The 27,125-nt window shown below is 35.9% G+C and overlaps 3 protein-coding genes across 7 annotated transcripts; 2 read left to right on the forward strand and 1 right to left on the reverse strand.

Annotated features, from left to right (window-relative positions):
- Positions 1–1,164: 1,164 nt before the first annotated feature.
- LOC122016206 (transcription factor BHLH3-like) lies at positions 1,165–2,777 on the forward strand. Its single transcript, XM_042573436.1, has 4 exons — positions 1,165–1,882; positions 1,961–2,152; positions 2,235–2,405; positions 2,538–2,777. The coding sequence occupies exons 1-4, from the start codon at positions 1,184–1,186 to the stop codon at positions 2,619–2,621; spliced, it is 1,146 nt and encodes a 381-aa protein (XP_042429370.1). The 5' UTR covers positions 1,165–1,183; the 3' UTR covers positions 2,622–2,777.
- A 1,994-nt stretch (positions 2,778–4,771) lies between these two features.
- On the forward strand, positions 4,772–23,096 carry LOC122015055 (polycomb group protein EMBRYONIC FLOWER 2-like). 5 transcript variants are annotated; one of them, XM_042571703.1, is made up of 23 exons: positions 4,774–4,944; positions 5,321–5,521; positions 8,153–8,360; positions 8,531–8,696; positions 8,848–8,903; positions 10,525–10,639; positions 10,717–10,876; positions 11,010–11,078; positions 12,593–12,729; positions 13,342–13,401; positions 13,484–13,602; positions 15,111–15,175; positions 17,996–18,048; positions 18,123–18,176; positions 18,274–18,333; positions 18,913–18,959; positions 19,067–19,269; positions 19,360–19,615; positions 19,751–19,799; positions 21,073–21,156; positions 21,291–21,370; positions 22,022–22,111; positions 22,680–23,096. In XM_042571703.1, exons 3-23 carry the CDS (start codon positions 8,326–8,328, stop codon positions 22,801–22,803), a joined length of 2,082 nt encoding a protein of 693 aa, XP_042427637.1. In that variant the 5' UTR covers positions 4,774–4,944; positions 5,321–5,521; positions 8,153–8,325; the 3' UTR covers positions 22,804–23,096. The 5 variants fall into 5 exon arrangements, with proteins under 5 accessions (XP_042427639.1, XP_042427638.1, XP_042427637.1 ...); XM_042571702.1 differs by lacking the exon at positions 5,321–5,521; XM_042571704.1 differs by lacking the exons at positions 5,321–5,521; positions 18,123–18,176 and having other exon boundaries at positions 4,773–4,944.
- A 1,162-nt stretch (positions 23,097–24,258) lies between these two features.
- On the reverse strand, positions 24,259–26,371 carry LOC122014229. The gene has a single exon (XM_042570403.1). It carries the CDS (start codon positions 26,099–26,101, stop codon positions 25,022–25,024), a length of 1,080 nt encoding a protein of 359 aa, XP_042426337.1. The 5' UTR covers positions 26,102–26,371; the 3' UTR covers positions 24,259–25,021.
- Positions 26,372–27,125: the final 754 nt, after the last annotated feature.

The raw sequence follows: 27,125 nt of genomic DNA on the forward strand, positions 1-27,125 counted from the left end.
CTGGTTTATTTTTGTTGGTCCGGTTTGGTTCTGTCCCTCGCACCTGGTGGTTCGGTTCTATCCGCGCGAGGAAGCGAAGCAGCGCGACGACATCTGTTCTGTTCTGTCCTGTCCGCGTCGCGTGAGGATGCGAAGCAGCGCACCCACGAAACAGAAGCAAAGCGTGAGTCGCTTCCTCTGCACTGCTTCAAGTGTATAAATACACTTCATCTGCTCTTTCTCAAATCACTCCTAAAGCAAAGCATTCCTCTGCTTTCTGCTTTCTCCTTCTTCTTCTTCTTTCCAAATTCTGAGGCTTGGTTCTGCGATCTGAGGTTGAGTCCGAGTGCGGCGTTCGTCTTGGAGTGCACCTACGAACGGCGTGAGCGGTTGTCGGATCTTGGGAGGATTTTATCGGAGAGCCTCTGCACCGTGGGTGGCAACAAATTCTCTAAAGACAACCGACTAGCCCGACGTTTCAACCGGAGATACATAAATTCTTAACCTTACTCTTACCCTATGTTTGGATGGGGTGAGGTAAGGTTCATTAATGGAAGGGGATGGAAGGGGAAGGGAGGGGAAGGGAGGGAAAGTAATATATTTATCTTGCCCTTGTTTGGAAGGGAGGGAAAGTTCAAAGGGATGGAAATGAAGGTTAAATATACAAATTTGCAAAAATATCCTCTTATTTTTTTAATAAATCTGCATGTGAAAATATAAATAAGGATAAAATTGGGATAATTTTTCCTTACCCTTCCTTACACCCCAATTTGGGGTGTAAGGAATTTCGCTGATTCCCGAGCATGCAAGGGGAAACTTTACCCTTCTCTCCCCTTCCCCTTCATGACTCACTCTCTCCCAAACAAGTGTAAAATTTTTTTTTACTCATATTTACCTTTCCCTCCCCTTTACTCACCTCCTCCTAAATAGAGGGTTATTATTATTTATTACATATTTGTTATTTATTAGTACAATTATAGATTATTGTGTGAACGTAATCATATAATTACAGATTTGTACGGTGATTGATTAACGCTTTTATGATAATTAACTAAACTTTTTCTCGTCCTTGTCTCGAGAACAAACCCACTGCCATTTATGATCACATATTTCGGTGAAAAGGATGTCAGATCAATGCAACAGATCTCTGCCAAGCAGAGAAATTATTAAATCGCAGAGTGATTCCATTTCTGTCTTGTGCCGAATGCCTTTTCCATACCCTGTGCATTCTTTATTCTCTATTATTCGCTCGCAATCGCATCCAATACAAGGTATAATTGTCGCTCAAAAAATTAAATATTGCAGCCCTCAGAACTCATTCGGTCAGTGCAAGCTCACACCCAGCAATCCAGCCAGAGTCATGGAGTTTGAGGAGGAAAGCTTCTTGGAGGAGCTTCTTGCCCTCAGAAGAGAAGCCTGGGACAGCTACCCTGTGGGAATGAGCGAGCTCCTTTTGCCCACTGAAGGAAACATAGGCTGCTCACGAGAGATCTCGACTTGGAGTGTTTCTCCTGACGACTGCGATAATCAGCAGCTGATCAAAGGGCTTAACTCTGACTCCGTCTGCTTCCCGGCCGCATCAGGTGGAGGTCTCTCAGCAGCAGTAGCAGTGGCACCGCCACAATCGATCTCTGCAACAGGGGGCACGGTGCATGCAAACATCTGTTTCTTAGAGCAGAAGAAGCTTAGACGACCAAGCCATGAAGAAATGGCTGCAGACAACACAAAGGCAATACAAGCTCCTTCAGCCCTTGTTTTAGGCTCTCGCCTGGAGAGAAGGAACGGCAAGTCGAAGAAGGTGGATGGTGTTCCGTCCAAGAACCTCATGGCTGAGAGGAGGAGAAGGAAGAGGCTCAATGACAGGCTCTCCATGCTCAGATCTGTTGTCCCCAAGATCAGCAAGGTAGAGCACAATAATTTTTGAGTTTTGATTTAGATTTCTGCTCGTCTGTCGGTTTCAATCCATTATCCATCCTAGTAGATGGACAGGACAGCCATTCTGGCGGACACCATCGACTACATGAAAGAGCTGTTGGAGAAGCTCAAGGACTTGCAGGCAGAGGCAGATGCAGATGCAGATGTTGATCCGAACCAAGCAAATGATTTGTTGGGCTTGGGCATGTTGCAGTTCAACAGCTCCAACATCCAAGTGCCTTCGTCAAATTCCCCAAAGGCAGGCATCAAATTAAAGCAATATTAATGACCAGCTTAATTATAACTCCTACTACATTTTGATTGATGTATCCTTCGTGCAGTTTGAGGTCGAAAGGAGAGATGCAGACACCAGGATAGGGATTTGCTGTGGCATGAAGCCGGGGCTGTTGGTGTCCACGCTGAGCACAATGGAGGCACTGGGGTTGGAGGTGGAGCAGTGTGTTGTGAGCTGCTTCAGTGACTTTGGCATGCGTGCTTCTTGCTCTGATCATGTATGAGGAAGCTAATTACCTACCACTGACAATCAATCTTGTAGCAGATTAAATTACAAATCTGAGATGATATTGTTTTTATTTTGATTTGCTTTTGGATGATTCAATTCATGGGTCGCTTGTGAATGCTAGGACAATGGGAACAGGGAAAGATTCAGCTCTGAGGATATTAAGCAAGAGCTTTTCAGGGCAGCAGGCTGTGGAAGAAAGTTTTGATTGAGACAAGGACAAGACAGAAATTTGTATTATTGTTGGAAGAAGAGGACTGTATCTTCAGCCAAGATGTGTCCTTGATTTGTTCATCAGAAGCTACATATGTCCATGACTTGGCTGATTCAATGAAGTTATTTTCCACAACTAAAGAAGTAATTGAGGTTTTACATCTTGTTGAAAAGTGCTCTCTAGCCAAGGTACTTATTAATTAGAATTATTATTATTTACACACAAAAGGGTTGTGGGGTTTTTTCATAAACAAAGAGAAACCAATTATTATTATAATTATTATTATAATTATATTGATATTCCTGATCTAATTAATATTCTTTTAGATTTAAGTTGGCGTTTTAAGCAAATATGTTACAGTGAAAAACAACATGATTTTCTGTTAAGCCGATTTAAATATTAAATTTTTGTCACGATAATTAAAAGATGGTACTCTTTTCCACCACAATAGGTTTTTTTACTCCTTTTTCTAACAAAAATGATTTATCTTCATTATACTTATAAGAGAATAAGGACCTTTATTTTTGCACTGATTGCTCTTTCAATTTTGAAATTTATTATCTTTATTATAAGTATACTATTTCTTTTATACATTCGTCTAATAATAAATATTTAAGATTCATAAAAGAAAAAGAATTAATGATCTCCTCTTTTTCTATATCAAGCACTCATCCATTTTTAACATCTAATTAGATCGGGTAATTATTTAATTCAAATTAAGAACATAAGTTTATTACTTTTTGATTTATTAGAATTGGAATTGGAATTGGAATTGGAATGGGATGTATGAAGTCCTATCCATTTATTCATTAGTTCGTCCTCTATATCTTTCAGATGGTGTAATAATTGAGACATATAAAATTACCATATGAAAATTTGAAATTAAACTTGGTGCGTCTTAATATATCATCTATGTTTAATAGGTATTATTGTAGGTGCAGTCTAGCCTCAAGAGTCATAATTTGTAAAATCGCGATCCGGATCGTAGGGTCGTACGATCCTACGATCCGGAAACCCAAAATCGATCCAGGATCGTGTAGAATCGTTTTTACAGTAAGATCGTAGCAGGATCGGTAGGATCGAAACAGAATCGGTAGAATCAGAGCAGGATCGGTGGAAGCTTTGAGAGGTCATAACTTTTGACTCGGATTGAACCACGGGGCCTATAATATATCAAATTAAAGCTCGTTCAGAAATCTTTAATAAATTTCAAAGTTTATCCTTAACCATTATCTTTTTTTCATCTTATTAGAGTTTTAAATTATTTAAATATATATTTAATTATTTTTGAGTTAGTTTTTTTATCAATAATATTCTGTCATTTATTTTTCTCAAAATAATAAGTTTTTGGATGTCTATTGTCTAGTATTGTGTGACATCAACCAGTCTTTAGAAGATTATTTCCGACATTCATACTTGAATCAAATGATTCAATAGCTTCTGTTATATACGTTAGATGCTTTGTTGACATTTAAATTGAATTATCTTATAAATCAAGAAATATTTTTGACATTGTATGTGTTATTATTATTGTGTTAATAGATATTTTATATTCTTTCATTTTATGATATGAAAATATAAATATTATTACTATGCGAGAATGATAGTTGAATTACAAGTTAATTTAAATTTGTACATGTAGTAATGTAATTTGATGTGTTGAGTGTAAATAATTGCATATATATACAAAATTAGTTATTTATTTATATGTAAATGAGTTTTTAGGTATTTTTTTCTAATTATTAATCATGTATGATAAAATTTTAAGGGTTTTTGGTAGGATCGTACGATTCTACGATCCGATCCTGACCCTAAATCGATTCTGCGTAGGATCGCGATTCTACAAACTATGTCCGGAGTTATGTGCATCAGTAGGGCATCTAAATTGTCATCCAAATATTCACGATTCGAGTTCCAGTTATGATAAATTTATAGAAATTTTTACTTCAAATGGGATATGCAACTAAAGGATGTTGGACTTCTGAATATTTTTTTTTTTTCGATTTATTCTAATGACCGATGAAAAATCTTAATAGAACCGATTTACTCTAATAATCATGGAAAATTCCTATGATACAGAGTCGGACATCCACGTTACCCCGCCTGATTATAAGTGCAGTGTATCAATGTATTACTGTGTGCTGTTTAATTATTTCTGTGATTAGATGCGACCAAACACCCACTCGACCGTCCCCGACCCCAGCGCGTCTCTAATCCCTAATTCATCTTCCTCCCTCTCTTCTCAATTGATCGCTCCCAGAAATCGCAGACGACGTCCGTCGACCTGCGATGGTGGACGGCACGCGGATCTGCCACGGTGATTGCTTCCTTTTGTTCTCCGTCTTTGCTATTCGCTTTCTCTACTCTTCTTTATAATTTCTTTCTTGCTTGTTCTCCTAAATGGAGATGTGAACAAAGTTGAAACTTTTTGTCGTCCTATTGAAAAAAATTGAACCTTTCTGTCCTTATCTTCGTTCTCTTGGCTGAATTAATGCATCTTTATTGTATTTAATCTTCGAGCCGCTTCTTTCGTAGTTGTTTTTTCTGTTCTTTTGAAACCCTTGTTGTTAAATTAAATTAGTTTTTCACGGAATTGGTTTTAAATTTCCTTGCGATATATCTTGTGCATCTGCGCTTAAATTAGGTTAACGTTTTGCTAGTTTTTTGTTTGTGTATATACCAAATTTCCCCAGTCAGTGTACAATATCTGCTCTCGAGTAGAGCAAATGTTTGTCATGCAATGCCCGGAACGCGTGATTCTCAGTATCAAGACGCAGTTCAAGGTACTTGCCTTGATGCAAACTAGCTGGTAGCTGGGGGCTCGAGGCTCCCTTCCTCTGCCGAGCAAATGTTCGTCCACATGTTTTCTGTGTTTATGAACAAACAACTCCAAGGTACTTGCTTTGATGCAAAGCTAGCTTGTAGGTTGCTGGCTCACGTCTTCCTTCTCCTTTGCCAAGTCTTATATTCATATTTCATGTCCATGACCTGCCATTTCCTATTTCCTAATCATTTTTGTTGAAATACAGACTGTTGTCTTTGGTTATGATGAAACAACTCCAAGTTTCTTCCTCTGAAGCATGATTTGGCGTTACTTCAGTTTTCAACAGTTCGGATTTCTTAAATGATCCAGTGTTATGCAGTGAAACTATAAGCAGAATGAAGCTTAAATCATTTGTCTCATTAATCAACGTATTTATATATAAGAACACCGAAAATGGTCAAAAATTTTAAAACAGATGAATAAATTGTTTTCTGAAAATACCAAATTATTAATAATAGATAGTATAAATAATTAAACTATATTATTTGATTTTCATTTGATAGGATCATATCATTACTTTGTGTTATGTATATATTGAAAAAGGATATGTACGAGGATGATATAAAAAACAAGGTATTGAATAGTTTACAAAATTATTTAACATTATATTGAAAATGAAAAAGATGCTTGATCAATGGAGGGTAAGTATTCTAGTTCCCTTATATACAAAATAAGGGAGGCGTATAAAATTGTGCAAACTATAGGGGCATTAAATTAATGAGTCATACTATGAAACTTTAGGAAAAAGTAATAGAAAAAAGATTAAGAATGAGGCCACGGTGACCGAAAATCAATTTGGGTTCATGCCTGGAAGATCGACAATAGAAGCTATATATCTTCTTAGACAACTAATTGAAAAATATCGGAAGCAAAAACAAGATCTGCATATTATTCATTGACTTAGAAAAAGTTTATGATAAAATCCTAAGAGAAATGATATGGAGAATTCTAGAAAAGAGAGATATTAGCATAACATATATTGAACTAATTAATGATATGTACGAGGATGTAACAACAGGCCTAAAGACTTTAGGCGGAGTAATTGAAGCATTTCCAATAAAAATAGGATTACATCAAGGATCAGTTCTAAGTCCTTATCTTTTTATAATAATTATGGACGAACTTATATATATACATTTAAGACACTGTACTGTAGTATATGTTATTTGCAGATGATATTATTTGGTAGATGAAACACATGAAGGAAAAAATGCTAAACTAGAATCTTTATGGGAAACACTAGCAGGGAAAAATTTTAGGCATAGTAGAATAAAGACAGAATATATGGAATTTAAGTTTAGCAATATTAGACGTAATGAAGCAATTGTTAAGATAGGAGATGATGAGTTGCCCGTAACCGAAAACTTTAAATATTTAGGATCATTTTTGCAAAACGATAGAGGGATTGAGAGAGATGTTTTACATAGAATACAAATAGAATGGTTGAAATGGAGGAGAGTGTCGGGTATTTTATGTGACCGTAAAGTATCTCTAAAATTTAAAAGAAAATTTTACAAAATCGCAGTTAGATCTGCTATATCATATGAAGTTGAATGTTGGATTATGACTCGAGTACATGATTAGAAGATGAGAGTTGCAAAGATGAGGATGTTAAGGTGGATGTGTGGACGTACGAGGATGGACAAAATCAGAAATGAGAGCATTAGAGAGAAAGTCGGAGTTGCATCTATTAAGGGAAAACTCCGAGAGATGTTTAAGATGGTACGAGCATGTACGTAGCCGACTAATAAATGTTCCAGTTAGGTGATGTGAAACTATAACAAACACACATATCAAACAAGAAACAGGAAGACCACATAAGACTTGGTTAGTAACAATAAAATAAAATAAAATTTATTTAAGAACAGATGATGATATAGTAGGAGATAAAGTTCAATGGCGTAAAATGATCCATATAGCCGACTCCATCTAGTGAGATAAGGCTTGGTTATTGCTGTTTGATGTGTTATATATATATATATATATATATAATGTCACAATTTTGTGTGTTATTTTATGTTATAAAGGTTTAATTGGGTCCTTAATTATATGTTTTATGTAAAGGAAGGTGAGTTTTTATGTCACTGTCATTTAATAGAGATTACTTTTGAGGACTAAATATGGAAATATAGAGGACTAAATATGGAGAAGGAGCAGGATAAAGATTAATTCTATCCAAGATTAAGGGAAAAGCAGTCCTAGGGAGCAAGATAAAAAGAGTGATTCTATCTAAGGTTAAGAGAAAAAATAATCCTTATATTTTGGTATTTTGAATTAGCCAAAACTACTGAGGGAACAGATATAAGGTTCTTGAGATATGTAGAATCTATTCCTCTTGTTCTTCATATGAAATTTTGTGCACAATTTAACATTCTTTTCTTCATATCTTATGGAGAGAAGGACATAGGTAATTATATGCTTGGAATTTTGAAGATTTTGATACAACAACAATCAAGCCTTATCCCGCTAGGTGGGGTCGGTTTTGAAGTTTTTGATACTTGGCAGCAAAATGCAGACAATTTGATACAAAACTTTGAGGCCAATATTTTCCTCATCATATAATGTATGAATCTTATACATGTTTACAACTGATGATTCCTTTATTATGTTCTGCGGAAAAACAATATTTTTTGCTGTATTGTTGCATTAATTTGTACTTACTACCTCTATCAAAATTCTTTTTGTTGTTTGTTCATTTCAGGAAGGAACCTGCCTATTTCAATGACTCATGAACATTGATAAAATTACAAAAAATCCTGTGTATTCTGTTTATTCAGTACAGATGAATGTTGCTCACAGTAGGTTGTCACTGCACTTATTCTGTGAGATTGTGGAAGGTGGTGAAAACTTGTAGTTGGTCTCTTATCTGTCGAAATGCCAGGATTACCTTTGGCAGTTCGAGATACCATGTAAGCCTAACTCTAAGAAAGATTTTGATAATAATTTTGATTGATCTTGCAAGCTCTAATCTTGATTTTTAATTTTTACCAATTTTTTAAAACTAATTTATGTCTGCATGTATATTACCAATTCCAAACTAAGAACAAGAGCAACCTTTCCATGCCAATTACTTTTGTAGGAATCATGGTTTCAGTTGTAGCCATTCAAGGACTAACCAAATGTGCCGTCAGCAATCTAGAGTTCGATTGACTACCGAAGAGCAACTAGCAGCTGAAGAAAGTCTTTCTGTATACTGTAAACCAGTTGAACTTTACAATATACTTCAACGTAGGGCAATACAAAATGTAAGTGCATGATCTTTGTTTTCTTTTTATTAAGTTGGACTTTGTGGATAAGCTCTTCAGTGTAGATGTATATCATAAACAAGGTATTTTTAAACCTGTTTATATGAAAAATTTCTGAAATGCTAACAGCTTTGTTTCCATTATCTCCCAGCCTTCATTTCTGCAGAGATCGTTGCTGTACAAGATACAGGCTAAGCACAAAAGGAGGTTCTTGTTCTCTGATATAGTAATTTCCCTTTTAGGAGTAGACATGTGTTTTTGTAATAATTCTCGCTATGCAATAGTTGTGGTTGCCTTCCGTATCATTGATAAACTAGTTGTTCTGAAGCTGTTTGAACTACAAAAACTGATCATGTGGCTCTTGTCTAGATTGTTTCTATAACAAATGAAAAACATATTTTGCTCAATTGTTCGATTGATCATTATGAGCATTACCATTTTCTACTTTGATATAATGCTAAATCTTATACATCTTCTTAGACAATTAATTGAAAAATATCGAGAGCAAAAATAAGATCTACACATGGTATTCATTGACTTAGAAAAAGCTTATGATAGAGTCGAGAAATTATATAGAGAATTTTAGAAAAGAAAGGTGTTAACGTAATATATATTGAACTACTTAAGGATATGTACGAGAATGTAATGACTAGAGTAAAGACTTTAAGCGGAGTAACTGAAGCATTTCCTATAAAGATAGAGTTACATTAAAGATCAACTCTAAGTCCCTATCTTTTTACACTAATTATAGACGAATTCGCTGCACACATTCAAGAGTAAATGTTAAACTAGAATCTTGTCGGAAATATTAGAGAGGAAAGGTTTTAGGCTTAGTAGAATAAAGACATAATGTATGAAATTTAAGTTTAGTAATATTAGACATAATGAGATAATTGTTAATATAGGAGATGACGAGTCGTCCGAAACTTAAAGCTTTAGATATTTAAGATCATTTTTGCAAAATGATGGAGAGATTGAGAGAGATGTCTTACATAGAATACAAGTAGGATGACTGAAATAGAGCAGAGCTTCGGGTGTTTTATGACCGTAAAGTACCTCTAAAACTTAAAGGAAAATTCTACAAAATCGCAGTTAGACTTACTATGTTATATAAAGCTGAATGTTTGGCTATGACTCAAACACATGAGAAAAGATGAGAGTTGCACAGATGAGGATGTTAAGGTGGATGTGTGGACATACGAGAATGGATAGAATAAGAAATGAGAGCGAGCATTAGAGAGAAAGCCGGAGTTGCATCTATTGAGGAAAAATTCCGAGAGACACGTTTAAGATGGTACGGGTATGTACTTAGACGACCAATAAATACTCTAATTTGATGATGTGAAACTATGACAAACACACATATTAAATGAGGAAGAGGAAGACCAAAAAAGACTTGGTTAGCAATAATAAAACAAGATAAATTTTATTTAAGTATAGATGATGATATAATAGGAGATAGAGTTCAACGGTGTAAAAGGATCCATATAACCAACCTCACCTAGTGAGATATGACTTGGTTGTTAATATTGTTGTTCTTGTATATAATGCTAAATCTTCATTTCCTATGATTATAGATTGGGCTTCCATGCCCGTGAATGTTAACTTTTATTGTGTTTATCATTTATATTGAAACTTTTTTTTTTCTTTTGCACCGACATTGCACATGTTGAACTCCTTTGGGAACTGACCACCATAATTGCAATTTTTTAATACCACTATTGAGTTTTTTTAATTGTATTTTTGATTTGGCATGCTAATTAAATGGTTGAAGCATATTTTAATTCACTCTTAACATTTACTTACACAGATTTCTTCTATCATGTAGAATACAAATAACCATTTCTCTGATTGGAAGTCTGAATGCTGAGATAGAACCACAGCGTGTGTTTCCACTCTATGTACTATTAGCTAGACCTATTGCTGATACATTAGTTGCAGAGGTATATAAGCTTCGTACTCTGCTTTAAGTTTCTGTTTTTGTTAAATGCTGAACTATTCCTGATGTCGTGGTGTACAGCACTCTTCAATGTACCAATTGAGTCGTCCTTGTGTGCTAACTAATTTTGCCAAGTTTGGGAACAAGGATGAAGCTGAAGCCAGCTTTTTGGTTCCAGAGATTAAGAAACTGACAACTGATGCAAGAGTTAACAATCTTGATATTATCATCATCAGCAAGGGTTGGTGTTGCTTATTTCATGCAGACGCATACATATGTGTTTTTGTGCATTTATCCTTTTGTTTAATTGACTGGTATACATTCAATTTATCAAGATTTGCGCTGCTTCAAATGATGTTTTTTTTATCTTACAGGGGAATCAAATGGTGGCTGTGGTGAATATCATTTGTCGAAAGATAGTGAAGAGTGGCCCTCTTTTCTCAGTAAGGCACAATTATTTGCAGGATCTTATGATTCTTGCGTTGTCAGGAATAATGTGTGGGCATTGTTCTGATGCAGATCACTTGTGTTGACCTGTCAAATTTAACTGAACAAGTAATTTGAGATGTCCAATAAAAAGTTACTGTTTTAAGAATGTTACTCAGAACCGACATTCTGCAATAAAGTTCCTAAGAATGAGGGGTGAAAGTTTAGGTTGCTTCCTTGGGTACTCAGCAACTAGCAGGAGTTTCCTGCAAATCATAAGATAGTGTGTAATGGCATTGTTGATCTCAAGAACAGAGAAAACCTTGTTAGCATGCTGATGATCCTGTATTTAGCTAAGAAATTTAATTACTCTATTTAGGTTTTCTGATGTGTCCAGTTTGTTGGTCTTCTAAAACCAAAAGTTTGAAGGATTAGTGGGTTGAGTGTTTTCTAGATTAGCATAATTGCTTTTTAAAACTTTGTTAGGTTCTGTTTTCTAATTGCTTTATGAAACATGAAGCAACTAATCATTTTATGAGTTCCTTTCAGCTTGTATTATTCATTATTATTTTTTCTAATAATTCGACTTTGTTCATATAATCTTTTCTCTATCATTTCTTCAATACTAAGTAACTTTAGACTGTCAAAATGGTCTTTTGAATTTTTGCCTTAGGCTGTTGTCATTTTAATGAAATAGTTTGGTTTTGGAAGTTTGGTGCTTAGCAACACGAACTACAAACGTTTCATATTTGTAAATTGATTTTGACTCCCTTTGTACCTTGAAAGTGACTTACAATTAAAGCCAATTCCAAGCATTGTTACATTTATATTTGCAACATCTCATGAAGATAGTTATTGAAAATTTACAACGTGATTAGTTGATGAAATATTGTTGAACAATCCTCTCTTTTCAGCTACCCAACAGTTATCTTATATAATATCATAAGGCATTCAACTAAAGGGTTCCCCATGGTTGCAATTTTCTTGGTCTTGTTGTAGAATCCCTTATTGTTTGTTAGCTCTTTAGGTGGAATATCATGGATGAGTCTTACATGGGGTTATGTTTAGCCATAGTAAATGGTATGCTGCTGAATGCACTCTTACAATTTTCAATTAACTGGTAAGATGATTGCAAATATTGCATAGTGGAAAATGCGGCAATCTCTTTTTTATCAAGATTGAGATCAGTTTACATTGGAAGATTATCTAAACTGATGCAACTTCTCCTAGTAAAAGGAAAGGTAGAATGAGAAAGGGGAATTTGTTCCCAGAAAGAGTCTGGTAGCATTCATCTTTCAATGTAAATTGCCAATTTTCTGGGAGTTGATACACGCCTACATATTTTTCTTACATTCTCCTTTCCTCTGTTTTTTTATGTTAATTTTTGTGGTTGGACTTTTCAAAAGACGATAACCATGGGACAAAATATGATATTGACTACATATATATTAATTCCTGTTATTGTCTTTTAAGTAATGTGAACTATTTATCACCTAAAGCAATTAAATGTTATTTCCTGTCCTACTATCAGAATGTGAAGGAAAGTGCCTCTGGGGAAAAATTGCAGTTAATTCACTTTGTTTATCCATGGAGAAGTCTGTGACTTTGAGCTTAGGACACCAAGTGGATATGCTTTCAGCTGTTTCTATGAAACCAAGCATTCTGCAGGTATGCAAAGCATGATATTGTGCCTGAAAAATATCATTCTGACTTGTTCTTGATTGTTCTATTTCTTATGATGGATATTGCTTAGCTAAGCCTCAATATGATTTGGGCATGAGTAATCCATCTCTTTCATAGATACTTACACAATCAACTTTTCCAAGAACATTTTTTATGGTATCGTGCAACATGGTTGGTGGAATCAATATCATTCCATGGTGGTTGGTCGTAATATGTAAATATCAGCCATATTGGATCTGTTGGACCAGTAGGATTGAAATTGGAAAAATGATAATTTTGGATTAAGAAAATAATAACAGAGGAAAATTGTTTTTAAAATATATGATAAACAAAAGATGAATTGTTATTATTAAGTAACAAGAAGAAAAAATCTTTAAGGTTATTTTCTTTTGTTCTATGCATTGTTTTGATCAAGTTAGATTATTTACTATTCATTTTTTGAATTAATATTTAATATCTATATATTGACATTAATATCTATTTAGTAGTACATTAGTTAAAAGAACTGAGCTCTTTGCTATTTTTCTTGTAAAAATTTTCTATCATGTTCTTTTGTTATTAGTTTCATTTAAACACTGAAACCTTTGGTATTAGCAGCCAAAATACCTGGAAAGCCATCACTGCATATTTTTTCAAACTCAAAATATGGATTCTGCTGTAAGTTCATGCCCTTATATAATTTCTTGTTTAGTTTGAACTGTAAATCTCTTGCATTAATAGCTTATTTCTTTCATTTCAGAGTACTTGCCAAGTCCAAGTCAGCATATCTGCTCAAGAGGTGGGAGCAAGTGAAATTTCTCCTTATGATCTTTACTCATATGACGATATTCCAACATCATCTTTACCTCACATCATCAGGTTGTTATGGCTTGTTATACCACAATTAGTATTTTTTTTTGGCCCTATACACCTCTTAATCTGTTTCTTAGTTTTTTTACATAACACTTGAGTGTTTCTCAAGCTGGCTTTGGTGTGGTGCAACATTTACAACTTTGTTCTGCTAATTGGCAGTTTTAATTTTCTTGTGTTATTGTTAACCAATGCATACATAAATATCTGGAGTGTGTTTATTATAATGTAATTTATGGGAAAGAACTGTATGGTATTAATTTGATGTTCTAAATTCTTCCTTTTGACGTATCTTAACTACATGGTTAGTATCTCTTTTTGGTCATTTATATGTTTCTTACTCCTACTCGGCTTGAAGGTGAAGTGTCAACAAAAGCGAAGTGATCCTGAATTTTAGGCCTTATACATCCTCTTGCATCAGTATTAAGCACAGCCTTGCCCTACTAGGCTATTTAGTTGGCATTTCATTCAGGAAAAAATCACATCTGACAAGACGTATGGAAGCAATTCACTGTTTTCTGTTTACATTTCCTTTTTTTGTATATATTTTTTCAAATTTGTTTTCATAGTAATTTTTTTTCTTAGTTTTTTTTGAGAAGATCAAGCATCTTCTGTGTAAAAAAAAATTTATTACATGATAATGTTAAAGCATTGGTGACAAATATTTTTTATTTTCCTTTTGAATTTCCAATTTTTTCCTGGAAAATGAGAACCATAAACAGGAAACACAAAAATTTCATGAACCATGCAACTCACATTATTTGGTTCAATGTCTGGCCATCTGTTTGGGCCTTAACGTACTCTTGGTAATTGCTTGCTATTATTCATGATCAAAGCCATAGTCTTCAATAATGTGGGGACCTTTCTTTAAACTAGAATCCTTTATCATACATTGAATAACTGTGAAAAATCATCAAATATAGTGCACAACTGTACTTTACATACAATAACACTTCCTCTTTCTTATCATGACTTTTTTTTGAACCAAGACCATCCCTTTGATCATTTACTGAACTTTCATTTGAATGTTAGGTACAATATTAGATTGTGCTAATTGAAGTATTTCATGTTGATGCTTGAAATTATTGGGTAATATTGTTAATGTCATGCGCATCTTAGATATATTTATTGAACCTTTATTTAAGCTTTGATATCAGTTTTGACAATCTAATATATTTTTATATTTTGTTATGAAGCATAATACGTATAATGCATGATTTATTTCAAAATTTATTTGCATAAATTATAAATAAGAAATATCTTTTAGTGATAACTAACTTTTTTAGTAATAAGAAAAATCTTTCTGTATTTTAACAGAATATAAATATTGACACATTAACGTCTAATTTTGAATAGCGTTAGCATTTGTCTTTGCCTCACAGTTTGACTTTTCTCATAGTTCATAGGCTCATGCCAATCATTATATCTCACCTCTCTTGGTTCTTTTTTCTGGAAGTTTTATTTCTAGTTTCCTGCTACTTTTTCTTTCCTAATTAGTTTTTCCCCTCACTTTGTAGATTGAGAAAAGGGAATGTTCTTTTTAACTACAGATACTACAACAACTTGCTGCAAAAGACCGAAGGTGATCAGCTTCTCTTTTTGCTCTATGTTGTTATACTCCACAAGTCCAGTTCTAAATAGTAAACATATTTCCCTTTTGTTTCTTTACTGCTTATTATAACAGGAATTATTAACTAGGATGAATTTCTAATCTATTTTAGTTGATGTTCATATGTTCTCTAAAATGTTGTCTATCTAACTCAGTCTTGTTTTGTATGTTAGCTTTACTGTCATGACAAGTTTATAATTCTTCTTGATAGTATCAGTTCCTTGTTGAAATACAAAGTTCTATCTTTGTGGATTGAAGCACTATGTTGGAAAATGTCATTCGATCTTGTGGCTATTGAATTGACCAATTATGCAACCATACTAATAGCCATCTTAGACTCTGAGTTAAGCATCATAAACTCTTACATTTTCTCTTTCTTATTTATTAGATTCCTAATCTTTTTGGGTTACTACATAAATTCACACATCAATTCTATTTGCTTTCAGATTGTCATAGGTTAAATGGGCATCTTGAACTCCAGTTGTAATATAATGTACCAATAGCTTTGCAGTTAGATAAACTAATGTAAAATATGTCGATGCAAACAATGTTAATCTAAAATAATATTCTGTTTTTTTTTTTTTGCAAGAATCTTCCTGTTATCTTACTCATGCTCTTCTTCTTCCGCTTCCTCTTCCCTTGGGACCCCCCTTTTGTCTTCTTCAGCTCTCTTCTTTTCCTCCACTTTCCATCATCTTACTTGATTACCTTGGTATTCTTATGCTTCTCCAATTCTCTTCTCGCCTCCCTAGTTATTCTCATTTTTTCCCCAGTTCCTTGATCTCTCCTCTATTGTTCTCCTCCCATGATCTCTCTAAGTTTTTCTCCTCAATACCCTATTTTTTCTCTTCTCAACCACCCTTGACATTTATGAGTTACCCATCATCTCCAATAAACCTTGGTGTATAAGACCAACTCAATCCCCGTTGAACCACCAGAATCCCATTGTGGTGTCACTGCCAATTCCTGGCTGTCCATAGACTCCTCTCTGTGCTTATTCCCTGTCCATAACCACTGCACATGAAAAAAGTTTCGTGCTGCATTCCTTCTCACCACCCACTGCAACATCTCTATTAAGTTTGTGTTTCCTGTATCTCTTTATACTAGATGAAGAACTCATCTTTTGCCATCATCTTCTTTGTTAGTTACACATTCTCAAAATCATTAAATCCATTATCTTCTTTGATGCCTACCATCATCAGGTTGAGTCTCCACAAACTTTAAGCCATTGCCGCTGATCTCCTTCATGGAGATGGGGCGTCGTACCACCATCTCTTGCGTCTCCCTGCCATGCATGCTTGAGTTTGCCACCAGTTATGATCCTTGCTTTGGGTTTTGTGCACTTACTCCGATCCTCCTCCATTCATGACATTGCACCTTCTGACTAAAAACGGAGGCCCATGAATAGGGTTGAGCACAGTTGAGTTTTTGATTTGTTAAATGGTTTACAAACAAAACTGAAATTATTTCGCTTTATAGTTTATCAAAACAAAACCAAGCCAAATAAAAAACTATAAGATTTCCCAATCATGTTGAAACTTCCGGTTTGATTCAGGTTCGACCAAATAATTAAAAAGTATATTTTATGTTAACTCATATAAAAAGTAGGCATATTAAAATTTATATATTATTTGCAATAAGATCAGTCTTTCTATTTAAATTACATACACATGTACGTCCATATGTATGTTTTGTATATATGAAGTTATTCCTAAAGAAGAATAAAGATGTTGGAAAGAAAGATAATGACTTACGAAAAAGTATGTTGGAAAGAAAGAATGACATGTCCTTTAACATCATAAGTGAGAGATTCGTCACCCCATCCAACTGGGCACAGTTGAAGAACTATATTTTTATTTCAATGGCTGGGCCCGCACTGTCTGCAATTTAACTGGTTAGAATCAAGTTTGGCTTGTGGAATTTGGGAGAGGGAATGATGCGTTACTTAGTTAATCATAAAGGTTTAGTAGTTAGATTTTCTTTGACTAGTTTCTTCATTAACTTTTATATGAAAACATTTGATGCATTTAATGTCTCTCAGTCTAATTGTTGAGATATAATTTCCCTTTGATATCTCCCCCTCCTTCTATGATCTTCATGCCTATGATTTTATTTTAGTTATTTAATGGGGTTAGGTTAGTAATTCTCAAATTTAGATTAGGCCCATTTAATGTCCTTGTATTGAACATCAATCTTTTAGAATATTTAATTTGCTTCCACAGAAGTTTTTCATGCTTTCCTCTTTATTTCCTTTAATGTTTTAGCTGTCTATAGTATCTCCACATGCTTTGGAACCGCTGCACCTAAGATTTTGTTTTTATTCAGGAATTCTTTATAACAATTGTAAGTTTTTTTTTTGGTAGATTCTCCTTTTTGGTTGAGATAATGTTCCCACCGAGCTTCAAGATAGTGGCTTAATTATTAGATGATTTATCGGGCCAATATACATAACTATGCTCTCTGGTTTTATTTAATAAATAATGAAAAGTGTAAATCAATGCTATATTGGCCATGCCTGTCACTGGTGCTTGTTTGAATGATGGAATCATACATGCTAACTAAGTAATTAATGCATAAAGTCCTATCAGTATCTGAAATTTGGTTCTATGAAGGGCTTGCAAGATGTTTGTAGTTTTTGTTTCTTTGCATCCTGTCTCATTTTGTGACGGGCATAGTCCTGAATAGTGTATTTCTAGCTCATGTAATTTTTCTAACTTCCAAACCTCATAAATTACCGTTAGTTGCTTCTCTTTCAATTCCTTTCAAGTTTTGACCTTCTCTACTCTATAACAGTCACGGAAGATTTCTCTTGTCCTTTTTGTTTAGCGAAGTGTGCCAGCTTTAAGGTAATGTGCATGCTTTTATTGATTCTGTATTGTTTTGACTACTTGGTTTCATGTGCAATAGTGTTTTCCTACAGGGTCTGAGATATCACTTAAACTCTTCTCATGACCTATTTAATTTTGAGTTCTGGGTCTGTAAGCTTTTGGAATCTCTCTCCCTCTCTCTCTCTCTTTCTCTCTATTGGTTTGTGTCAAGCAGCATATATTGACTGGTTGACCTTTCTTCAGGTAACCGAGGAGTATCAAGCTGTGAATGTTTCTGTGCGAACTGATACATGGAGCTTTGAGGTTAGATTCAATTATACATACCTTTCCTTGAAGTTGTGTGGTTATACTTCTTCTGTTAGCATCATTGGTCTTGATCAAGGGCCTTGCTGCACCTAAATCACTTCATCCAATATATGAACAACTATATTTCTAGACTAGTGCTACGTTGAGCATAGATAGCACGTTGGGCCTAAGTTACAATAACTTGGGATTGGTGGTTTATGGTGCACCCTTGAGTAAATGTTGGTTTGATTTAGTTTTAAACTGACATGGTAATAAATATTAGCAGGAATAATTATCTTCAAATATGTTTCAAATCTAGATATTACTCTTAAATGTAAATAGTCAGGAGCAAGGCCTTTTTGTTGATATTGGTTCAAAGGTGTTGAAGATCTACGTCACATAATTGGATTTCTGCATCATTTTGTCTATCAAGATAAATAGAGGAAATATCCTAAAGTTTCACTTTGCAAAAGTGGCTATTGTTGATTTAGGGAAATTTTACCTGATTTTTTGGTAGGTCCATCATATTGTTGATTTTATGTCTAAAATCAGGAAATTGTATGTAACTTGTTTTTTTGTAATTTATGTGATGTCCAGATTGCATCAGATGGAAATGATCCAAGGCTGCAAACATTTTTCTACCGGTAGTCTTGTTCATGATACTCTAGTTCTTGTCTGTCTTTGCACTTTTTTTTTTTAAAGTGTTAGGATTCCTTGAACTGAAAGTAAAAAAAAAAAAATGAAATGGCAGCTCAAACTTCAAGAGGTGTAGACGATCAAAGAATAATGTTCAGACAGCAAGTCATGTGCATCCACATGTTCTGGAAGCAGGTTCACCTGAAGGATCACTGGCAGGTTCTCGCAAAGAATATGATAACAAAGACAATGGCATATGTTACTCTCAAAGACCTTATGTATCTTTGAGAGATGGTTCGCTTACAAATGGGCTTAACGGTATGCTGAGTTCAGTTTTTGTTAACACATTTAAGTAGTAAATACATAGAATTTCATTTCTGTTATTAGCCATTGATACCTCTTGTAAAGATGAAGGAAAGAGCTGTAAATCACTACTACATGAGGCTCACCTTATGAGGCATAAATCTGAAATCAGTTCACAACATTGCAATGCTGAAGAGTGCACACGACATGCTGACACAATAGGCATATGTGCATCCATAAATCAAGCTTCTACCAGTAATGATTTTACCCAGCAAGCATCTGCAACCAATTTAGCTTCACAAAGTATGCTGCAGTTTGCAAAGACACGGAAGATATCTGATGAACGGGCTGATCCAAGAAAGTTAGTTTCCATCTCATTCTAATTTGCACTGGTTGAAAAGCAGTCTTTTGAGGGACATCAAATTTTATGAGTGTGCTACATCAGTTTTTATAATATGTTTACTTATTTTACCAACCAAATTTCCTCATTTGACAGTCGTGCACTTCTCCAAAAGCGGCAGTTCTTTCATTCCCACAGAGCTCAGGTGATTCACTGTATCTTTCTTTCCTTGAATTGTTGCATGCATGTGTGTACTCAGGAGATTACTGAGATATATTACTCATGTTTTTGACGAGAATTAGGGCAGTAAATGAGCCAAGTCAAATTAAACTTTGTGTTGTTTGAGCTTGTTTGATAGGTAAGTGAGCCAAGCTAACCTGAGCCTAAAATGAACTAAGCTGCTGAAGCTGTTCAAGCTGGACTTGTTTTTTATTTTTTATTTTATTTTTAAGCGCAAGGTTAGTTCAAGCTTGACTTGAGCTTGTTTTTTTTAGATGTTATCAAGCTCTTAATTTGAGCTTTGATGAGTATTTGAAATTTTTTATATTTTTAAGATTGTTTAGTTAGTTAGTAAGTAATTTATTTGAAGAGCTTTTTGTTTATTTGCAAGTTCGATAAAATTTTTGTTGATGATTCACAAGCTTTGTTTATGAACATTGTTTTCGAATAGTTCACAATTTTTATTCACGGACATTAACAAATTCTTTATTCAGTTTAATGAATTGGCCAAGCTAGTTCATGCCTAAAATTTTTTGTATGATAGTGGTCTGGCCAACTATGCTATGCATCAAATTACTGGGCAGTAAAATTACTAACATTGGCAGATAGAAATAAGAAATTTGAGATAAATTATTGGACTTTACCATGAGATAAAACAACAATGCTATTATTCATGAGGAATTATGTAAGCATTCTGTAATAATATGAGGTAAAACAAAATCAAATATAGTATGGACTTGAGAGATTCCATAGGCAAGTTTAGTAAATTAGATATGATGTGAATGGCAAAGAGTGACCTGAAGAAACTTATATCGATATAAAGGAAAAAATTTATTGAGTATTACTTTCTAGAGATGCACATAGTGGTAAATGGAGGGATAGAATGTATGATACTTACCTGAAATAGTTGTGATATATGCTTGTTGTTTTTGTACACTAACTTGTATTTCTAAGGCGTTCTAGCACTTCACTTGGTCCACTGGATAATGCTTGATTATTTAAAGTGTTAATTTTTACTTGATATGTGTGCTAGTCATTGTGATGAACCTCCGTTGTCCATTTAACCATTTGTTTGAGGACTAATTTTATGGGAACTAACAAAGTAACAAACATGTAGAAGATTTTGTAATATAGAATCGAATTAGATTTTAGTAACTTTCATGAAGGATTTTCACTTTCTTTCTATAACGTTCAGTTCATTCCATTTCTTAGTTTATTTGAGTTTGTAAAATTGTGTTGTAATTGTTATTATATTGAAGCCAATGGCATCGGAGCAAGTATTTTTAGATTGGGATAGCGAAGATGAAGTTGATGATGACATCGCAGATTTTGAAGATAGAAGGGTATATTGTCTCAACTGAATAGCTGCTCTTCCTCACAAATAGTTTGTGACGTAGTACTAGATGCTGAATAAATGTTTTTTATTTTCTTGTGCATTTATTTATTGTACTCCAAATCTAACATTTTCATGATGCAGATGCTTGATGATTTTGTGGATGTTACTAGGGATGAAAAACAAATAATGCATTTATGGAATTCTTTTGTCCGGAAGCAACGGTAATTCTGTTTTCTTTGACCAACTAATGTTCGTTTGAGATATTGCCTTCCTTATTTTTTTTTAATTGAAAAAAGATATTTGTTTTTGTCATTATTAGTATGCTTAATTAAGTGTATAGTTCTCACATGGAAAAGTCATTTTGTATCCTGTAAGTAGATAATCGAATGTGTTTTACCTTTGCATTTAATGAATATTTTTAAGTTTCATGGTTACCACTTCTGAACATTTGGGTTACAAAGCGAATGTGCATTACCTGGAAAACAAATCTGAACTTTAAAATGTGATTTGATTGGAGATCACACTAATGATTGAAGATGGGGGGGTTTGAGCTGATTCAGACGAGAATTAATTAGTCAAGGCAAAGAGACAGTGAAACTTATTTCACTTTGAATATGGAGTCATGTCTCCAGTTATTTGCAAGCAAGAATTCCATGGTGGTGTGTAGTTGTTGGATGGTATAAAAAGATAGGCTATTGCAGGTTGGGAGGCCTAGGGGTAATACAACTGTAATTGTTGAAGAACTCTAATCTTTGCTACCACTTGTCACAAAACTCGTTTGGCAGTCTGTAGAAACAGACTTTTCTAAATCTCTTAATTTTGCATTGCGTAGACTTGATTTCTAAGATAACTATTATATGGTGTCTTTGCAGTGTTCTTGCTGACGGTCACGTTCCATGGGCATGTGAAGCATTCTCCCAGCTTCATGGGCAAGATCTTATGCAGTCCCCTGCTTTAATGCGGTATTGTTCTTAAAATTGATAGTGCTAAATATTTAGTCGACATGACTACACGAACTTGCTTCTGTTCTTTCTGTTTGTTGCATGCTATAAACATTGGTTCAACTCAAACCACATTGTCATTTTCTTCAGACTTCATTTTGAAGTTATAAATGCCGTTACTCTGAGTTTTCAAGACATTTTGAATTGCATCTTACCAGTTATTTAATAAAGATTTCTAATGGAAGGGTTTTCATAACCATCGTTTCATTTTGCAAATGCTAAGGGTGTGTTTGGTACGCGCGTTTTTCATTTTCATTTTCTGAAAAACGCGCATTTTCTAGAAAACAGAAAATAACTTTTTGTCATTTTCTCTTTTCTGGAAAACGCTATCTATTTTTTTTAGAAAACAGGCACGAAAAACGCAAATCAAACACCATTTTTCAGAAAATGCGCATTTTTCAGAAAATGAAAATGAAAATGAAAATGAAAAACGCGCGTACCAAACGCACCCTAAGTCTCCGTCGCAAATTTTCAACAATCCTGGTTGTGATGTTATCTTAACTATGACATTTTCATTTGTGGCATGCAGGTGCTGGAAGTTGTTTATGGTCAAACTCTGGAATCATAGTCTTTTGGATGCTCGAACTATGAACAATTGTAGCCTAATACTCGAGCGATTTCAAAACGAGAGCTCAGGCCCCAAACAAAGCTGATATGCATGAACCCTCAGGCCGCGTTAGGTTGGGCGGCTGGTAAAGGAACCAGAACAACTTGGAACAAGCACACTACCCTCGCCATTGCAACTACACCATTTTTTTTGAGTAGGTTTCCTATGTATCATTTTTTTAGTTTTGGGTAATTTATTGGGGGTATCATTGTCTTCAACTGTAGATTGTGAGTTGAGGAGTAAAATGCCTGTTTAAGGCCGCATTGTCAAGTTGGTTCATATATTCTGAGATGGTCAAATTCGATTCATGAATGCGTGGATGCCTTTTTATTCTCTCAATCTTTTATCAATTATAGTTCACAATTGCTGGTGTTTAAAAGCCTGGAACTTTGGCTGAGCTATACTTGTGCATCTTTTTTGGGTTTTCAGAATTACGTGTACAGTAGACTATTTTTTTTTTTTTTCTTTTACAGTTTTAGATGTATAATTAATTATTGATTGCTTCTTGATAGGCTAACTAAATCAGCAATTTAAATTCAAGAAATTACCTCAAAAGACGGCTCGAATCAATGAATATAATGTAGCTTTAAGTAAAAGGACGGGAGTTATTCATCGTCTAGTTTGTGCATGTTTTGCATGAGCTATCGTGACTCCTAAAGAACTGGCTATAAACTACGAGATCAACTTCAACTTTTTTTGTTGAATTAAATCAACTCGTAATTGACAGCAACCGTCCATATAAACACAATGAAAGAATAGAATTCACATTTTAGATCTCAAGTAGCTCTGAGTGTTGATTTTGTTAGGCAACAGCCATTGAGCAAAAATATTTAAGCATAAATAAATAGTATTTCAATAATTTTAAGTCTGAACTTGTTTTGTAAGTCCACAATTTTCCAGGTGAGAACATTTGCACTTCCAGCACCAAAATGAATCTACAAGAACTTGGAAGATAAATACTAAAAGTCTAATGGACATTGTGAATAGAAGGGTATAGTATACCAGTTTGCGTGGCTTATATTAAACATGTGCACTTTCAAGCAATTTACCAGAAAATACAAAACAACTTTATATTTAAGCATACTTAGGACACTTGGAGATGTAAGACTAGCAGAATATCTTACTTTAACAGAATATGATACCATATTAAAGCATAAAATGGACTAAATATTATATCATGTATACAGCGCCACCTAGGTAAATATGTAAAGTCACTGTACTTTTAATCATTTGCTTGTAGTTTAGTTGTTTGTTACAACATCAAAGGAACAACATTCAATCATTGGTTCATTGTCAAAAGCCCCAAAGAATGCTTGTTAAGTCAATCAGCATTCTTTAGCTAATCTAGGAAACAAGGTAGGTGATTGGTTATCTTCTTTTGATAGAGAGGATGTGTTAATCTTTGGAAATAACATTTAAGACCATTTCTTCAACTGAATTAAGACATTATAACTAGGGTTGAGGCACTAAAATTGCTCATGCACTTGGCATAAAAACTTAATCCCACTTATTGATCTTTTGTCTGATGGTAATGCCAATCACAAGTCCTCTGAATATAATAAGTGAAGCACTCTTAAAATCGTTCTCTTGAAGCACTATAAGGAGAGATCAGCAACTTCTAAAGACAAGATTGTAAGGTGCTCGAGTCCTTGAGATCATCTTGTATTTACAGATACAGCATTAATACGAAATTTTTCAGGATGATTTGGTTCTAATGGTATACTAAAACATGAGTGAACAGGAATACGATTTATATCTTTCTTTTGATAGAGAGGATGCTGATCTCTTGCAAAGAAAAATAAATAAGTTACTTTCAATGTTGTCCTGCAGTAAATCATAATTACGTTCAAACTAAGTGGAAAAAAAAGAATGCTTTCAGAAGAAAATAACACATGCTGGGTAAGTCATGACCACACATAGAAATATAATATAATTCTAGAAAAGAAGAACAAAAAACTTTTCATTGCAAAGAAAAAAGATGGAATATTTGTTCTTACATCACAGGACAAGTAAGATTTCTCTATATTTTTTTTTCCCCTTGTGTATTATCGTGATGAAGTTACATCATAGATCTTATCCAGTTAGGCAAAAAAGAATGTTGTATTCCACAAAGTATGCTCCCAATTTTCAAAACTACGATCAAAAGTGAAGTGAAAAACATAGGTGAATCTTCAACAGCACACAAGAGAGTATCAGTAAGCAGAAGGCACACCTTTTCAGCAGAAATCTCAAAAAATCCTCCAAGTAATCAAGCTCGGCAAGTTTCAAATTCGCTGTTGAGATTCAATCAAAAGAGCATTAAGCATAATGTGAAGCGCCGCTTCATACACCACATTATCGTAGTGCATCCCATCAGTCGTGCATCTTCGACCGCAGCCCTGGCTCAATGATCCAATGTCTACATGTAAACAAGGCCCGCCGTCGCTTCTCAGGATGGTGCTTTCCGCTAGCTCCTGGTCATACTCATCCCACACTGTTTCATTCATTCTCACCCTCTTCTCCTCGGTGTTAAGCATCGAGTTCACCAGCATCGGCAACCCCAGCCAGAACATGTGGGGCGGGTGAAGCGGCGCAGTCGAAAGCAACGCCACGGCGGCCCGCTTAAGCCAGATGAGAGACTCACCAAAGAGGGACGAGTTGGTGAAATGCAACATGTGCCAGAGACCAGAGCCCAGGGCGATGACGTCAGGGCGGCCGGCGGGACTGCGGCTGCGGAGGCCGCGGAGGAGAGTCGTGAGGTTGGTTTCGAAGGGCGCCCAGACGAAGTCGAGGGTGATCCCGCGGTCGGCGAGAGAGGCGTGGTAATCAGAGTGGCGACGGAAGAGGTCGGCTTCGATGGGCGGGAGGGCGACGGGGTCGAGGAGCAGGCGGAGGAAGGCTAGGGTGAGAAGCCTGGCCTGGGAATCGCCGGCGACCAGGATCCAAGAACCGTTGAGGAGGTCGGAGGCGTCGGCGGGGGAGACCCTCTGGAAGTCGCAACCCGCAGCATGGGTGGCCGGGGTCCATTGCCATGCCGCCGAGGACGAAGGAGATTCTTGACGCCAAGTGATGTCGTGGAGGAAAGGAATGCAAGAGGAGAAAGAAGCAGCGGGAATCGCATCGGAGGAAGAGGAAGAGGTGCCGTCGGTTCCGATTGATGGCGAGAGAGAGGATAGGAGTAAGAGGGAGAGCGAGGAGAGGTGGGGAGCTAGGTGGATAACAACGGCGAGGGAGATGAAAAGGGCGCCGCTGAAGAAGAGGACCTTGTTGCGGCTGAGGTTCCATCCGGCCATGCCGAGTGGCAGAAAGAGGACGATGCACGCCGCTAGGGCGCCGAGCTGCGCCGTCAACGCGAGGCCCATCATCGACGACGGGTCCAAGGATGTCGCCTCCTCGACGATCGCGCCGCTCCCGTCCTTCTGATCTCGGATGAGAGGCGACAAAGATCAGCGGCGATAGAACGCCGGTGAAGGTGGTTCGGGAGGAAGTAGAATGGGGAAGATCAGGTGAGCGGGAGGCATCCCCGAGATGGCATGGCACAAAGACAGCGGAAGCAGGTGAGCCCCGAATTGGCGCAGGTTAACCCTGCTACGCCGCCCGAAACTAACGCGAGCCGGCACTGTTTACTTGAGAAGACGGACTGAAAAAATTAAGGAAAATTTCCCCGCTTACTTTTCCTTGTGAAGGAGGATGAATTACTCATCCATTCCGTCGCTTTCTTATCGTTAATAAATAACGGAGGGATGGATTTGTAAATCCATAGGCAGATCGCTTATGGATTTTTTTTTTCGTCCGCCCAAATAGGATGGAAAGCATTTCTATTCCTCTGCCGCGGCACACACGGCCACCTCTCCGTTGGCGCCATGACACGGGCAGCGCCGCTAGTTCACCTGCGTCCACCGCCTCTCCTACCACCCCTTCTGCTATTGCTCCTCCTCCTCCTCTTCATTCTCTCCTCGCCCTCTGCGGCGAGGTCAGATCATCTTCTAGAACTGAGAAAGCCCCTTATATTTATTGGTGGGATAAATTAGACTCCACCTATTTAATAGATAGGGCACAGTCCACCTAATAGGGATCATTTGATCCGTAAATTATGGATCAGGGGATGATCCACTGATGTGGACTCTTGATTTGGATGGACCCCACCTATTTAAAAATAGTATCTATCCAAATCAAGGGTCCTCATGTAATAGATCATCCCCTAGTCCGCAAATTTGTGGACTAGAGGATCTGTTCTCACAGTCCACCCATCCAATGAACATGCAAGGGTCTAGGATTGATCCAGGGATCTTGGACCAGAGGATCCTTGTCCCTCTGCGGCCACTGAAGCGCTGGAGAATGCGCCAAACTCAACTTGCATGCTTCTTCTGTAGGAGGACAGATCCTCTA

The sequence above is a fragment of the Zingiber officinale genome, chromosome 8B, assembly GCF_018446385.1.
Source record: "Zingiber officinale cultivar Zhangliang chromosome 8B, Zo_v1.1, whole genome shotgun sequence".
Taxonomy (NCBI): Eukaryota; Viridiplantae; Streptophyta; class Magnoliopsida; order Zingiberales; family Zingiberaceae; genus Zingiber; species Zingiber officinale.

What these genes read in the sequence shown, in the direction of transcription:
- LOC122014229 (XM_042570403.1), bottom strand. Translation starts at nt 26,101, where the DNA reads ATGATGGGCCTCGCGTTGACGGCGCAGCTCGGCGCCCTAGCGGCGTGC.
- LOC122016206 (XM_042573436.1), top strand. Translation starts at nt 1,184, where the DNA reads ATGCCTTTTCCATACCCTGTGCATTCTTTATTCTCTATTATTCGCTCG. An exon ending in TTGTCCCCAAGATCAGCAAG is followed by an intron (nt 1,883 to 1,960) that starts GTAGAGCACAAT and finishes CCATCCTAGTAG; the next exon opens with ATGGACAGGACAGCCATTCT. An exon ending in GTGCTTCTTGCTCTGATCAT is followed by an intron (nt 2,406 to 2,537) that starts GTATGAGGAAGC and finishes TGTGAATGCTAG; the next exon opens with GACAATGGGAACAGGGAAAG.
- LOC122015055 (XM_042571703.1), top strand. Translation starts at nt 8,326, where the DNA reads ATGCCAGGATTACCTTTGGCAGTTCGAGATACCAT. An exon ending in TGAAACCAAGCATTCTGCAG is followed by an intron (nt 12,730 to 13,341) that starts GTATGCAAAGCA and finishes TGGTATTAGCAG; the next exon opens with CCAAAATACCTGGAAAGCCA. An exon ending in TCTTTACCTCACATCATCAG is followed by an intron (nt 13,603 to 15,110) that starts GTTGTTATGGCT and finishes CTCACTTTGTAG; the next exon opens with ATTGAGAAAAGGGAATGTTC.